The sequence below is a fragment of the Capra hircus genome, chromosome 24, assembly GCF_001704415.2.
Source record: "Capra hircus breed San Clemente chromosome 24, ASM170441v1, whole genome shotgun sequence".
In the NCBI taxonomy this organism is placed as follows: domain Eukaryota; kingdom Metazoa; phylum Chordata; class Mammalia; order Artiodactyla; family Bovidae; genus Capra; species Capra hircus.
In genome coordinates, this window is record NC_030831.1 from 38036501 (window position 1) to 38049813 (window position 13313).

The window sequence follows — 13313 nt, forward strand, 5'->3', positions numbered from 1 at the left end:
TCTTTTTTGCAAATTGAAAAAGCATAGCTTGCCTTGTAATAGGATATTTTGTTAAAGGGCTCCCTTCTCTCTCTGTGCTTTTAATATTCTTATTCTTTCTTTCTTTTTTATATCCTTTGGCCACACCATGTGGTGTATGGGAACTTAGTTCCCTGACCAGGTCTTGAACTTGTACCCCTTACACTGGCAACAGAGAGTCTTAACCAATGGACCACCAGGGAAGTCCTGATTCTGATTACTTAAAAAAAAAAAAAGCTTTTCTACTTCTTAAAAAATATGTAAATATAATAGAGGTTTGGTAAGGACCAGCTCCCAATATGTTGGAAAGACTACCACTTGACTCTTCCTTCATGCTAGCTAGCATTTTAAATATTTTCCATTCATAAATCAACTGCATTTCACTATGAATTCTGGGGTTTTGTTTGTTTTTCTGCTGGGCAGCTGTTTTTTTTTTCCCCTCTTTCATCTCATGATCTCATCCTTTTATTTTCTTCTCTCAGTTACATTAATGTGTATTTCACTGCTTTGAATGTCATACTGTTAATGAAATAATTTTATACTGTTATAAAGATCATAGTGAGTAGTCTGTTAATCTTACATTTTTAAGAGTGGGAACATTTAAAGAATAAAAACAAGGCGTTGTGTATTTGTTGTTCTTAACAGAAATATTTGACTCCAACAGTCCTTGATACCATCAGTCTTTGAGTCCTATTTTATCTGGAAAATGAGCCTGTTTGTAGTATATACTTCATCAAGATCCTAAAGTTTGTAATATCAACTTATGGTATCAAAGTGGATATTAGACAGGCCTCGATGGTTGTATAGTAAGTCTCATTTTGTTTAATCTATTTCAACTAACCATCTTCCGCAATAAGCCCACAAGAACTCAAACACCTAACCTTCTGTTTTCTAATAGAGCTTTCTACACTCGCTGCATGCATGCTAAGTTGCTTCAGTCGTGTCTGACTCTTTGTGACCCTATGGAATGTAGCCTGTCAGGCTCCTCTGTCCATTGGATTCTCCAGGCAAGAATACTGGAGTGGATTGCCATTTCCTCCTGCAGGGGATCTTCCCAACCCAGGGATCGAACCTGTATCTCTTTGGTCTCCTGAACTGGCAGGTGGGTTCTTTACCACTAGTGCCACCTGGGAAGCCCAGGCTTATACAGTGCTGTGTGTCAATTATATCTCAATACAACTGGAAGAAAAAACTTATCTAAATAAAAGGAAGTGACAAGAAGGAAAAAAAGGAGAACCAAAGCTCCACAAGGCCAGGAGAGCTTTTGTTTATGAAATCAAAGCACACCGGATCCATGATCGAAGCATCACCTCCCGTGTGAACTGAAACCGCAGCTTCCCTCCAAAAGGCGCATCCAAAGTGGGTGACGTCCAAAGTGGCTGGGGGTTGTGTCACCATCTTGCCTCTTAGATTTCTTCCTAGAGGCTCATCTGTTCCCATTTTTAAAGACACGGGACTTTTCCAAAGAAGCCAAACTTCATTCCCCCATAGAGGCTATCGAAAGAATTTGACATCATTTTGAGATTTTGGATTGCCTACCTACCTACAGGGGATGAACAAGTTGCCTTTGAGGCAAGTCTCCTCACAGTGTGCTGGGTTATCAGTCGCAAGGCTTGTCCCCAGCATCCAGCAGCCTCCCAGCCCCAAGGTCTCTTCTGTCCACTGAACAAACCAAGTGAGTCAGATGAAGATCTTCCAGCTGGGGCTGGACCCTCCCTCCCCAGAAAGATCCGGGCAGGATGTCAGGGCCATTCCAACCCAGGCATGACTCAGTTCTTCCATGGCCTCCCTTCCCGTTTCGCTTGGATAGGCTGGTAGGTTGGTCTTCTTTGTGGAAATATGCACCTCTTCCTGCTCCAATTTTAAGAGGGAAAATCCCTTTTAAGAGGAAAATTTAGAAGATTCTGTCATGGAATTCTTGCCATTACCCCAACTATCTCTCCTTCTCCCCAGTTTGGTGTCTGGATGTTTCTCTCTTACCCCAATTTTCTTTTCATTTTTTGAGGCCACGCTTGTGGGATCGAACCCAGGCCCTCAGCAGTGGAAGCGTGGAGTCGTAAGCGCTGGGTCACCAAGGAATTCCCCCCAATTTTCTGAATTTGGGGTTATGAATCTAAAATTAGAGTCCAGAACCCATCAGTGTTATCAACAGAACTTTGCAATTATTTCTTTCAAACAAATATTTTTCCTGTTCAAATACTTTTTTTTTTCATCACAAAATTAAGTATCAATGAGTGTTTCTGTTTCAATGTAAGGTCTTTAAAACATGAAAGGACAGCTCACTTTTAACCTTACTGTTGGTGTGATATAAATAGCTTTTTTTTCTTTCTGATGATTTTAAAAGCTTACACAAAGCTGCAAAATGCTGAAGGAGGCACCTTGCTTCAGAGAAAGAGAACAGACTGACCCGATAACAAAAATACTCCGCAGGAAGTAGCCCATGGAGTCCCTGTTGATTTTCTCTTATGACTGTAACAATTGTTTTTCCTTAAAAAGAAGATAAGAAAAGGATAACCTACCTACAACATTAATGTCATTTTCAGAGTTCTAGGATAAATCCGGAACAGAGTCATTTTTAAAGAAAAGGAAATAGGTTCCATTCTGGCAGTGGATCCCCTCCACTGATTTGCGTATTTCTTGCCATGATAAGCTGTAGAAGCTGCCTTGAGTTCATTCGGCAGATGGAAAACAGCAAGAAAAGAGCTAAGCATTCATAAGGACCACCATCTGAGGTTTGATTTCCCATAGAGACAAGAGAGTCCAACACACATCCCACAGAGCATGCCCATCAAACTTGCCCCTTCCAGATGCGTGAGAACACATGCGTGGAATAACAACCCCCTCCCCCCTGCCACACACACAACAACTGTGTCCTGGGGAGCCCCTGGGCACACACAGTTACAACTCAGCATGCTACCAAGCCTTCAAGCTGCTACAGCCCCCAGCCAAGAAACTGCCAAAAAGATGCTCAAGCAGCAGTTCAAACAGTCCTGACCTCTGGTACCCATGACCACTCCCCGTGAGCCCTGGGAACTCAGAGGAGACCCTGTGATGATGAGGCTGCTGAAAAAGCCCCAGGCAGTCAGTCATTCAGCTCTCTGCCCATACTTATCCTCACTCTTCTTTTTCTCTGAAGACCATAAACCTCTTTGGGGAGGGTTCTGATAAGCCATGCTACCAGAAGTAATCATAGCAATGAGCAAAATTATGATGGGGACACTGTTCTAGCAAGACAATACTTTTTAAAATTATCTAATGTCCTCTTGGCTTTCTGGCTTTTTAAAAAAATGTTTTCCATCCTTTTGTTATAAGTGGACTACTGTGCTTAAGCCAAGCAGGCCACAGAAAGCCCTGACTTTAAAGCCATTTGGTGATAACACATCTGAACAGCCCAGGGTGGACACACTGTTATCCACAGATAATTAACTGAAACTTGGGGTGACTTGCCACTGGGAGTTTCCACAGGCAGAGTCATTCTCATGGTCCCGCTTGCTTTGGTAGCTGTGTCTTCTGTGTTTTCTAAGCCAGGGGCGGTTTGGATCTTCTCTCAATAAAATTCCGTGTTTTCGGTCAGAGGGACCTTAAATCCCTGCTTGGCCTCACAAAGACCTGCCACATGCAAGGTGTCCTCTCTCGTTTTTATAGGTCTGTTCTTTGATTCCTCTCTTGAGTCTGAACGGCCGTAGCCTGTACTGTTTCCTGGTCCCTTCCTTATTTGAGATAGCAATGCACTTTCTGCCATGAATGTCAGAATTAGTCCCTTTTTAATGTGCTTTTCAAAATGTGATGGCACTAAATCCACTTAAGGAGCAGAGTCCCTCTCTCTGGATGGGCCAGCCCTATGGGGACATTTCCGAGTCTCTCTTCCATCTCCCAACCTGCAAACTCCAGCCCACCCAGTCCTTTTGCTTGAGTCAAGCAGGTGGTCTCACCACTAGAGCCCCCCCTCCTCGCACTTTCTGGCTCCCACCACCATGCATTGCCCATTCACAAAGCCACATCTCTCCTTATATTTGAAAATTCACCTTAAAGCCCACCACCTCTTCCAAGGAGCCTCCCCTGATAAAATGGGGACGAAGAGCCCTCCAAAGCATGACTGACAAACTCCCAATAAACGAGAACACACACACACACACACACACGCACACACACACACACACTCCCCACAACAAACAGAGACACTCACAAAGAGAGAGCATGACATATTCCCTACTTACAAGATGTATGCTCCTCTTAGGGCAAGGTGGTCAATTTTATACCAATACCCAATGAGTCATTTCAAAAAATGAGGTGTTTTTAACATTCCTGGGGGTTACTCGGTGAAACACGGCTGTGCGGTCTCTCCGCCACCAGCCCTCCTCTTGCTTTAAATCTCTCTTCCTTTTCTTCTAAGCGTCTTAGATGCAGAGTTCCAAGGAACCACCTGGTGCGAGTGACATGGATGACACTCAAGGAAGCTGGTTCCTGCAATACCTCCTGGGTGGCACCTCGTGACTTGAGACGAGCCATCAGGAAGTTTGTTTTTTTTTTTTCCATCAGGAAGTTTTAATGACTCCGTGCCTGCATATTTCCTGGGCAAGCAGGTCTGCTATATTGGGATGAGGAATCAAATTCCTCTAGAAAAGGTCCTGCTGAAAGATGGAGTGAGTGGGGTAGCGGGCAGGGTTCCTGACAAGACTCAAGGTCCAGCCTCAGATAAAGATGCCGTAGAGGATAAGGATGCTCTCTAAGGAGCAGTGGTGCTGAGGTCGTCCAATCAGGGGCAAAACCACACCTGCTGGCTCTCATCAATGCTGTCTCAGGGGTCAGTGTTGAGGCCACTTATTGGGGAGCTGAGGGATGTGTGGCATAAGAGAACCAGGACAAGGAGAAACACAGATGGAAAGGCAGTAGCTGGCGATTAGAACATGGCTTCAGACACCACGGCCACAGAAGCGGTCTAGCTACAAAGCCACGCGGTGCAATCTTGAAGCAAAACGTTATTGATTTTGTGGTTGTAAAAACGTACCTTCAACTGCAGAACTCAGTTTTATGACACCTTGAATAAAAACAAAAAGTCGCAGTTATAGAATGGACCCACATTACTTTGCCAGGCTTCGCACATTACACGCATGCTTCAAATCTGGAGTTTTGTTGTTGTTGTTGTTGGCTTTTTGAGAATTTAAGTAAACAAACATCAGCGTCAAAAACGAAGTAATTTTCAGTCATTGATTAAGCTTCATGAGTGTCTTCATCTCCCACTAGTATCACTTGCGAGCATTTTTCACTAAATAAAAGATCGGCCATGTTTTTGGATGAAACAAAGGCCAAGTCTCTAGTCTGACCGGCTATTTCTGTAGATAAGTCATACTGGATGAAGGACTGATAAAACTTAACTCAGAGGACATCAAGGCCTAGTATTTCCTACCTAAGCTGCGCACAGAGATCACCTGATAGGTGTTGGGACAGGTTTCTGCTGAAATATGTAACAAGTGCTTAGAAACTATGGTGTGATCTGGCAACTTCCTTCTCTGGGGTAGTTGGACCAGAGGCCATTTCTGGTCTCCTGTGTTTAGTGCTCCCATTCCCTGCAGATCAGTGGAGGGGCTGAGCTTGTCAAATTGTTCATGAAGCAAACAGACACTATCCTTGACTGGATATCCACGTGACTTTTTGGTGAACTGAAAGGTCAAAATACTAAACTAAAATAAATTAGACCTGGTCCAATAATTTGATTTTGAAAGTTCATTTTCTTCCTTGTAAGTCGTAAGTATAAACAATATTTCCCAAACTCTGTGTGATAGCCATACCTTAGGCTGAAAAAAAAAAAAAAAGTCTGCAGTGTGGAAAGTCTGGTTTTCTTTCAAATGGGAGGAGTCTCAAATGAAAAGTGGAAACAAACCGCTTTTCAATACTGGTAAACCAAACTGGTTATCAGCATGACCACCCACTGATTTTTAACAGATTCTATTCACAAAGAGACAAACTTGCTCTCTTTTATAACTTTCTGGAAAAAAAGAAACTTTAAGTTACCAGTTGAATTTCATCTTTCTGGTGGAACCAGTCATATCTGGTCAATGTTTAACAAGGGGAAAAATATGCCTGTATTATGTATGTATATTATGGGTTTTACCAATATATGTGATGTGTAGTACACAATCTACATATAATAATAAAATATACAGTCTTATTTATTGCAGCTTCCATGCAGCCAACAGATTCTCACAGAAGACTTTTGCTGATTTGGACCAAACCGTGGGATTCACAGCCAGCAAATCAATCATGATTTGACAAAAATAATGCTCTGAATTGCATCCCAATTTGTTCTTTTCCCAGTAAATTCATTATCATTATATCTTTTATGTGATCTCTTGAACTATTAAACTGTTCAAGTTTTATAGAAATTATTTTGATTAAGTTAAAACTCTTTCGATGTCAACACTATGAAAACACTCCCACTGTGGCCTATTTCAAGCTTCCAGCTTTGATGTCACTGGACATGGCTTTGGGAAGAGATGAATGATAGCAAAACCATCATGTAGTAAATATTTCACTGCACAAGGATAGCAGATGTAAAGAACCCCAAAAGCATGGATAGTAAAATGTAGTCAAACAATCAGGAAGTAAAGATTTTAAGGTATTTATCACCTTTGTTTTAATACAATTATAATTGCATGTTTGTAATCATGGGTGTGTATAATAATGGGTTTACCAAATTCCCCAAAATGTAACAGTTGGCTCTTGCAACCTGGTATGAACCAGGTCTGACACATCATGACCGTAACTGATGTTTCTTTTTCCTCATGCCTGGAGAAGAGAATCTTGACCTTCAGAATACTTTGAGTTATTCACAAAAGGAGTTATAATTTAACTGAACAAGCCAAATATGAATAAACTGAGCATTTACCATGATTTTGCCCATAATTTCACAACCTCTTAAACCTGTCATATGCAAAAAGATACTCTATATAGATCACCTTGGAAATAACAGTCATTGAGCACCAAATAGGAGCACACGCTAAATGGACTTGGTCATCTTTTGGTCAGGCAACCATTCCAAGAGGTATGAGTCACTGGCATAGTAAGCAATGATTCTGTCTTTTTTGAACCGTAGAAGCTTTATGCAGGAAACCATTAGAGTATTGTTTCTTTTTTTTTCACCCGTGTTTATTTTTGTGCATAACCATAGGTGTCAGCAACTGTCACTCAAGTGAAAGGACATCAGTGTGACCTAATCAGTGTGTGGAAACAGACTTGATGCAAAGAAAGCAAGGAAGTCTAAAGAATTTCTTATGGGAGATGTGGGTGGTGGTGGATGAGAGCTCAGGAATGTATTTATAGAGTGAGGGGGAAAAGATCTATTAAAAAACAAAAGTCTGACTTTAGAACTCTAATTATAAACATAATTTTAAATAGACACATGAGTTATTTGTTCCTCCATGTGAATTTCCCTTATGTTTTTTAAACCTCAAGTCCAGCTTTCCCCTATAGCAAGATAGGCTTTCATATTGCAAGGTAGTAACTACGTTATAGTGAAAATCTAGAATTGGCTAAATCTGGTTAGGGTACTAATATTGACATTATACAAAAACTTATAGAATGAAAAGATATTTCCTTTATCTTAAAATAGAAATATTTTAAAAAACATGAATATTTAAGAAATGATTGATGGTGCTGAAAAGCTACACGTAGCACTGCTGACTTCTAGGACACACAACAGACATTATCTGGTGACTGGCTGATGCTGACATTCCCTGGAATTAAGGGTAAGCCATAACACATACATAAATATATATACACACATGAACGCTCCCGTCCTCCGCCACATTTAATTCTTCATAGTCTTCCGAAATGTTTTTTCCACCTGATGACTCACCTCAATTGATCTAAAGTAATTCTTAGGAGAAAAGTGTCAGGTTAAAATAATTCATGCTAAAGTGTGAATGACTGGGGCTCACTAAAACCCTCCAATGACATCTCATTGTTTTTGAAATACTAGTTGAATTTTTAGCCCTGGCCATTGAGGCCTATGGGATGTATTCCTGCTTATTTTCTTACTACTTTTACTTCATTTCAGGTGACTTCCTCCCTCACTCAAATGTTTTAACCACTTCATTTTTCTCTCTGTGCTTTGCAGAGATAATTCCTTTTGGCCCCCTGCTCTACCCTCCCGGCACCTGCTGCTCCCTCCCTCCCAAACCACTGGATCTCCCCACAGCTAACTCTTTCTCTTCATTCAACTGTTACTTCAAATGTCACTTTCTCGAAGTCCCTCCTTGATTACTGTACTTAGAGCAGACCCAGTAAGAACTCACTGGCCTGTTTCTCTCTCTCTTTTTCAGAGACATCACTTTGCTGACAAAGGTCTGTCTAGTCAAAGCTATGTTTTTTCCAGTAGTCATGTATGGACGTGAAAGTTGGACCATAAAAAAGGCTGAGCACCAAAGAATTGATGCTTTCGAACTATGGTGCTGGAGAAGACTCTTAAGAGATGCTTGGACAGCAAGGAGATCAAACCAGTCAATCCTAAAGGAAATCAACCCTGAATATTCATTGGAAAGACTGTTGCTGAAGCTGAAGCTCCAATACACAGCCACCTGATGTGAAGAGCCGACTCATTAGAAAAGATCCTGATGCTGGGAAAGATTGAAGGCAGGAGGAGAAGGGGACAACAGAGGATGAGATGGTTGGATGGAGTCACTGACTCAATGGACAAGAATTTGAACAAGCTCTGGGACATAGTGGAAGACAGGGAAGTCTGGCATGTTACAGTCCATGGGGTTGCAAAGAGCTGGACACAATTTAGGGACTCAACAACAACAAAATTACTACTAAAATTATCTTTTTGGTTTATTATTTGGTTCTTTGTTCTGGGGTGTCTTCCTCATTACAACACCAGCAGAAAGAGAGCAGGAATCTGGTCTTTCTTGCTTGCTGCTGTAACTCCGTTAACTAGAACAGTGCCTGGCATACAGTAATTACTTAAAATATTTATCAAATGAAAAAGCGATCGTTCCCAAGTGTTTCCAGGTGTCAGAAAAGAAAATTTGATCTGTCCTAGCAAGTATAATTCAATAGTGGATATCACTGAGCAGAATACTAGATTTTATTATTTTGACCAATGACTATTTCTATTCAGAGACTGGTCTTCATGGAGGTTAGTGAACACTGATGTGTGGAGTGAAGATACATAAGTTACAGCAGAGATTTAGGCTTCAGGATTATAATGTTAGAAAGTCCCAAAGAAGTAAGTTTATCAGCGTTAGGACTAGGGTTGGAAAAAAGATTGTGCTCTACGTAGACTTCAAGGAATATTAGCTTATTGATTTTATATCCAAATGTCTCTAGAACCTGTAGTTTCTTGCCTTTACTGTCATTGTGCTCAGTCGCTCAGTCGTGTTCGACTCTTTGCGACCCCATGGACTGTAGCCCCCCCAGGCTCCTCTGTCCATGGGATTTCCCAGGCGAGAATACCGGAGCGGGTAACCTTTCCCTTCTCCAGGGGATCTTCCCAACCCAGGGACTGAACCCAGGTCTCGCACCTTGCAGGTGGATTTTTTACCATATGAGCCACCAGGGAAGTCCAACCCTGGGCCAAACTGTCACAGTAATGTTCACATAAATCTGTATGATAAGGTATATATGGAGAAAGAGGAACTAAGAAAGAACCATTCAGTTTTTAATAATCTCCTTCCAATGTACTCTTATACTGCAGCTGGAACAATCTTTTCAAAAGGCAAGTCCAATTATGTGATATCCCTTACCTCTGAAAAGTCTTCAGTGGCGCTTCATTATTTTTAAGATGAAAGCCTTTATTCGAAAGCCTTCACATGATTTGCAAAGCCCTGCATGATGTCACCCAGAGTGGAATAAAAATGGTCACAAATCCTTTACACCTCCCATAGAGAGATGGGGGTTATGCCCCCTTTTCTTGAATGAGGGCAGCTCTGAGACTGCTTTGACGATTAAAGTACATACAGCGTCAGTGATGCCCGCCTCATGTTTGTGCCCAGGCTTTATGAAACAGGCAGCCTCTTTTTTTCTGTCTCTTGGAGCCCTCCCTCTGGAAACCCTGACATACCAGGTTGGAAGCCCTTGGACTGCCCTGATGGAAAGACCAGGTGGAGACATTCTGGCAAACAACATCCAGCAAGGGAAGAAGCTAGAAGGCCTTGAGAAGACTGCTGGTGACAGCTTGGAGGACAGGGGAAAAGGGCCACTGTCCCTCCCAGATTGGGAGACTGCAGGAAGCACACTCTTCTGATGTTGAGACAGAACGCTTGGCAACACTGTCCCCTGCAGTAACGTGGAAACTACAAATATTCCTGATGAATTTATAGATTTCAGTAAGATTTCCCGGTAGAATGCTTAAAATGCCATTGGTTCTTTAAAATGTGTCATATGATAAAATATAGATAAAGATGAGGTTTTTTTTTTAAGGACCTGTTCAGTTTTCAAGTGAAGTTTAGAAAAAAATAGAGCTAGTACTTGTTGGTTTAAAAAAGATGAAAGGATTTCAAATTCCTAATCTTTTCAAAGGCAGAAGTCTCTCAGCCTAGAAATTGATTGATATTGGAGAACATCTCAAGGGGGTGGCCGGAAGAACCTTTTTTATAACTTCAGGAAGACTTAAGTATATGCCTCACAAAGCTTCTAAAAGAGACACAAATGCTTCTGAGGATCCTCAGGGTGGGGTCCCCACAGCACCCCGACTGAGCCCAGGCCAAAGCAGGGACTGTCTTGAGGAGAATTGAGGATGTATGTTTTGTCTAACAGAGTGAAGTCTAATAAGATTCATAGGAAGGAAGTCTAATAAGATTTATAACTTAGAAGGTGAAACCAAGCATTTTCAGGGTGGTGGCCAGAACTGCTGAGAGTCTGGGAGCAGGACTGGGCCCCCCAAGTTAAGGAACAAGCAGTATGTGGATTTCAGAACTGCTGGATGCCAGTGATGGCTCTGTGCCTCTTGTTCCCCCACTGTTTGAATGAACATGCTCAATGCATTGATCTCACCCCCGTGTTATTTATCTCACCTCTGTGTTATCAGTATATGCTGGGTGTATATGTGTGTGTGTGTGTGTGTGTGTGTGTGTGTGTGTGTGTGTGTGTGTGTGTGTGTGTGTGTGTGTGTGTGTGGTGGGGCTATGATATACATAACATTTCAGTTCACAAGTCTTTATATTGAGAGAAACTGTATCAGAGAACTACATCAAAGGTGCCTTATCAGCACTTGACCCTTACTTATTTTATTATTTTTTAAAAACTAATTTATGTATTTATTTACTGCCTGCACCCCAAGGCGTGTGGGATCTTAGTTCCATGACCAGGAATTGAACTCGAGACTCCAGCATTGAAAGCACAGAATTTTAATCACTGGACCACTAGGGAAGTCCCTTGATCATTATTTAGATGGTCAGAATCTGGACCTCAAACTTGAACTTCATGCCCTAAGGAGATGACATTTCTGGACGGCTTTAGGAATAAGGATATTTTGCATACAGGGGAATGTAAAGAGTTTGTGTCTGATGGTGAACCATGGCTGACTAAAGATGACCACAAATTATTTGAAAGGGTTCATGTTGAGAACACTTGTTTACCTTGACCCAGGTGGGTCCTGTGACTGTTCTGACCAATATAATACCTTTGAAATGATGCTGTCTGGCCAGACCTTAATACTTCCTGTCTCCTGGGCACTCTCTCTGGGAGCCCTGAGCTGCCACGTCAGATGCCTTGAAGCTGCAGTATTGCAGGGGCCACTTATGGGTGCTCAACAGCCTCAGCTGAGCACACTCTTCCAGACACTGAAACCAAGGCAGCAGCCTTAGTCGTCCATTTGTGTCTGACTCTGTGACTCCATGAACTGTAGCCATCCAGGCTCCTCTATCCCTGGGATGCTCCAGGGAAGAGTCCTGGAGTGGAATGCCATCCCCTTTTCCAGAGGATCTTCCTGACCCAGGGATCGAACCCATGTCTCCTGCATTGCAGGCAGATTCTTTACCACCTGAGCTACAAGGAAGATCCTGAAACCAAGGTACCAGTTGAATAATTCCATCCTGGATCTCCTAGACAGCCCAACCTCCAGTTGAATGTGAAACAGAAGAATCACCCAGGTGAACCCCATGTAAGTTCATGTCCCATAAGATTGAAGGATAAAAATAAAGGGGTTGTTTATCAGCTCCTTTGCTACACTCTGCAGTCATAGCAACAGGTAACTGAACTTGAGCTTCAATTCTCTGACCTTACCTGGCATCTCAGCCCCTAATAATCTGTACTCTGGTCATACCACCCTTCCAGTTCTTTTAATATTAACATGTGCATTCCCTCACTTTTCTTGATCTTCCAGCTCTTAGCTTATGACGATTTTCTCAGGGAGGTTCACCCTGACCCTTTAAAATTAGTTCCTTTGTTACAGCAGATTCTCCTGCAAGAACTGTGTTCCTTTTGGAGCAGTTATCTCTGTGATTATTTCATGAATGCCAGCCTCCACTTCTAGACTGTGTGCAAGCCTCTTTGATCATCACTGATTTTCAGAGTCCAGTAGTGTGTCTACACATAAGCACTGAATAAATATTTAAGCAGATGAACTTAGAATTATTTGATGCAGCAGATAAGGACTCACTCTTCACCAGTGCCTTTAATAACTGTGTCACTATTCTTCCTGAAAGATGATGCTGTGAAAGTGCTGCACTCAATATGCCAGCAAATTTGGAAAACTCAGCAGTGGCCACAGGACTGGAAAAGGTCAGTTTTCATTCCAGTTCCAAAGAAAGGCAATGCCAAAGAATGCTCAAACTACTGCACAATAGTACTCATCTCACACGCTAGTAATGCTTAAAATTCTCCAAGCCAGGCTTTCAGCAATATGTGAACTGTGAAATTCCAGATGTTCAAGCTGGTTTTCGAAAAGGCAGAGGAACCAGAGATCAAATTGCCAATATCCGCTGGATCATCGAAAAAGCAAGAAGAATTCCAGAAAAACATCTTTTTCTGCTTTATTGACTATGCCAAAGCCTTTGACTGTGTGGATCACAAGAAACTGTGGAAAATTCTGAAAGAGATGGGAATACCAGACCACCTGACCTGTCTCTTTAGAAACCTGTATGCAGGTCAGGAAGCAACAGTTAGAACTGGACATGGAACAACAGACTGGCTCCAAATCGGAAAAGGAGTACGTCAAGGCTGTATCTTGTCACCCTGCTTATTTAACGTATATGCAGAGTACATCATGAGAAATGCTGGGCTGGATGAAGCACAAGCTGGAATCAAGTATGCCAGGAGAAATGTCAGTAACTTCAGATATACAGATGACACCACCC

At 42.0% G+C, this 13313-nt stretch overlaps 1 protein-coding gene across 7 annotated transcripts in view; it reads right to left on the minus strand.

The window, feature by feature from the left end:
* DLGAP1 (DLG associated protein 1) overlaps positions 1 to 13313 on the minus strand; it is a 299101-nt gene that overhangs the window by 88074 nt on the left and 197714 nt on the right. For 4 of the 7 annotated variants that reach the window (XM_018039624.1, XM_018039626.1, XM_018039627.1 and 1 more), the window contains exon 5: positions 5027 to 5056. The exons of the other annotated variants lie outside the window; for them this stretch is intronic. In XM_018039624.1, the coding sequence (XP_017895113.1) occupies positions 5027 to 5056 (30 nt within the window). The remainder of the gene's footprint in view (positions 1 to 5026; positions 5057 to 13313) is intronic. 7 annotated transcript variants of the gene reach the window in all.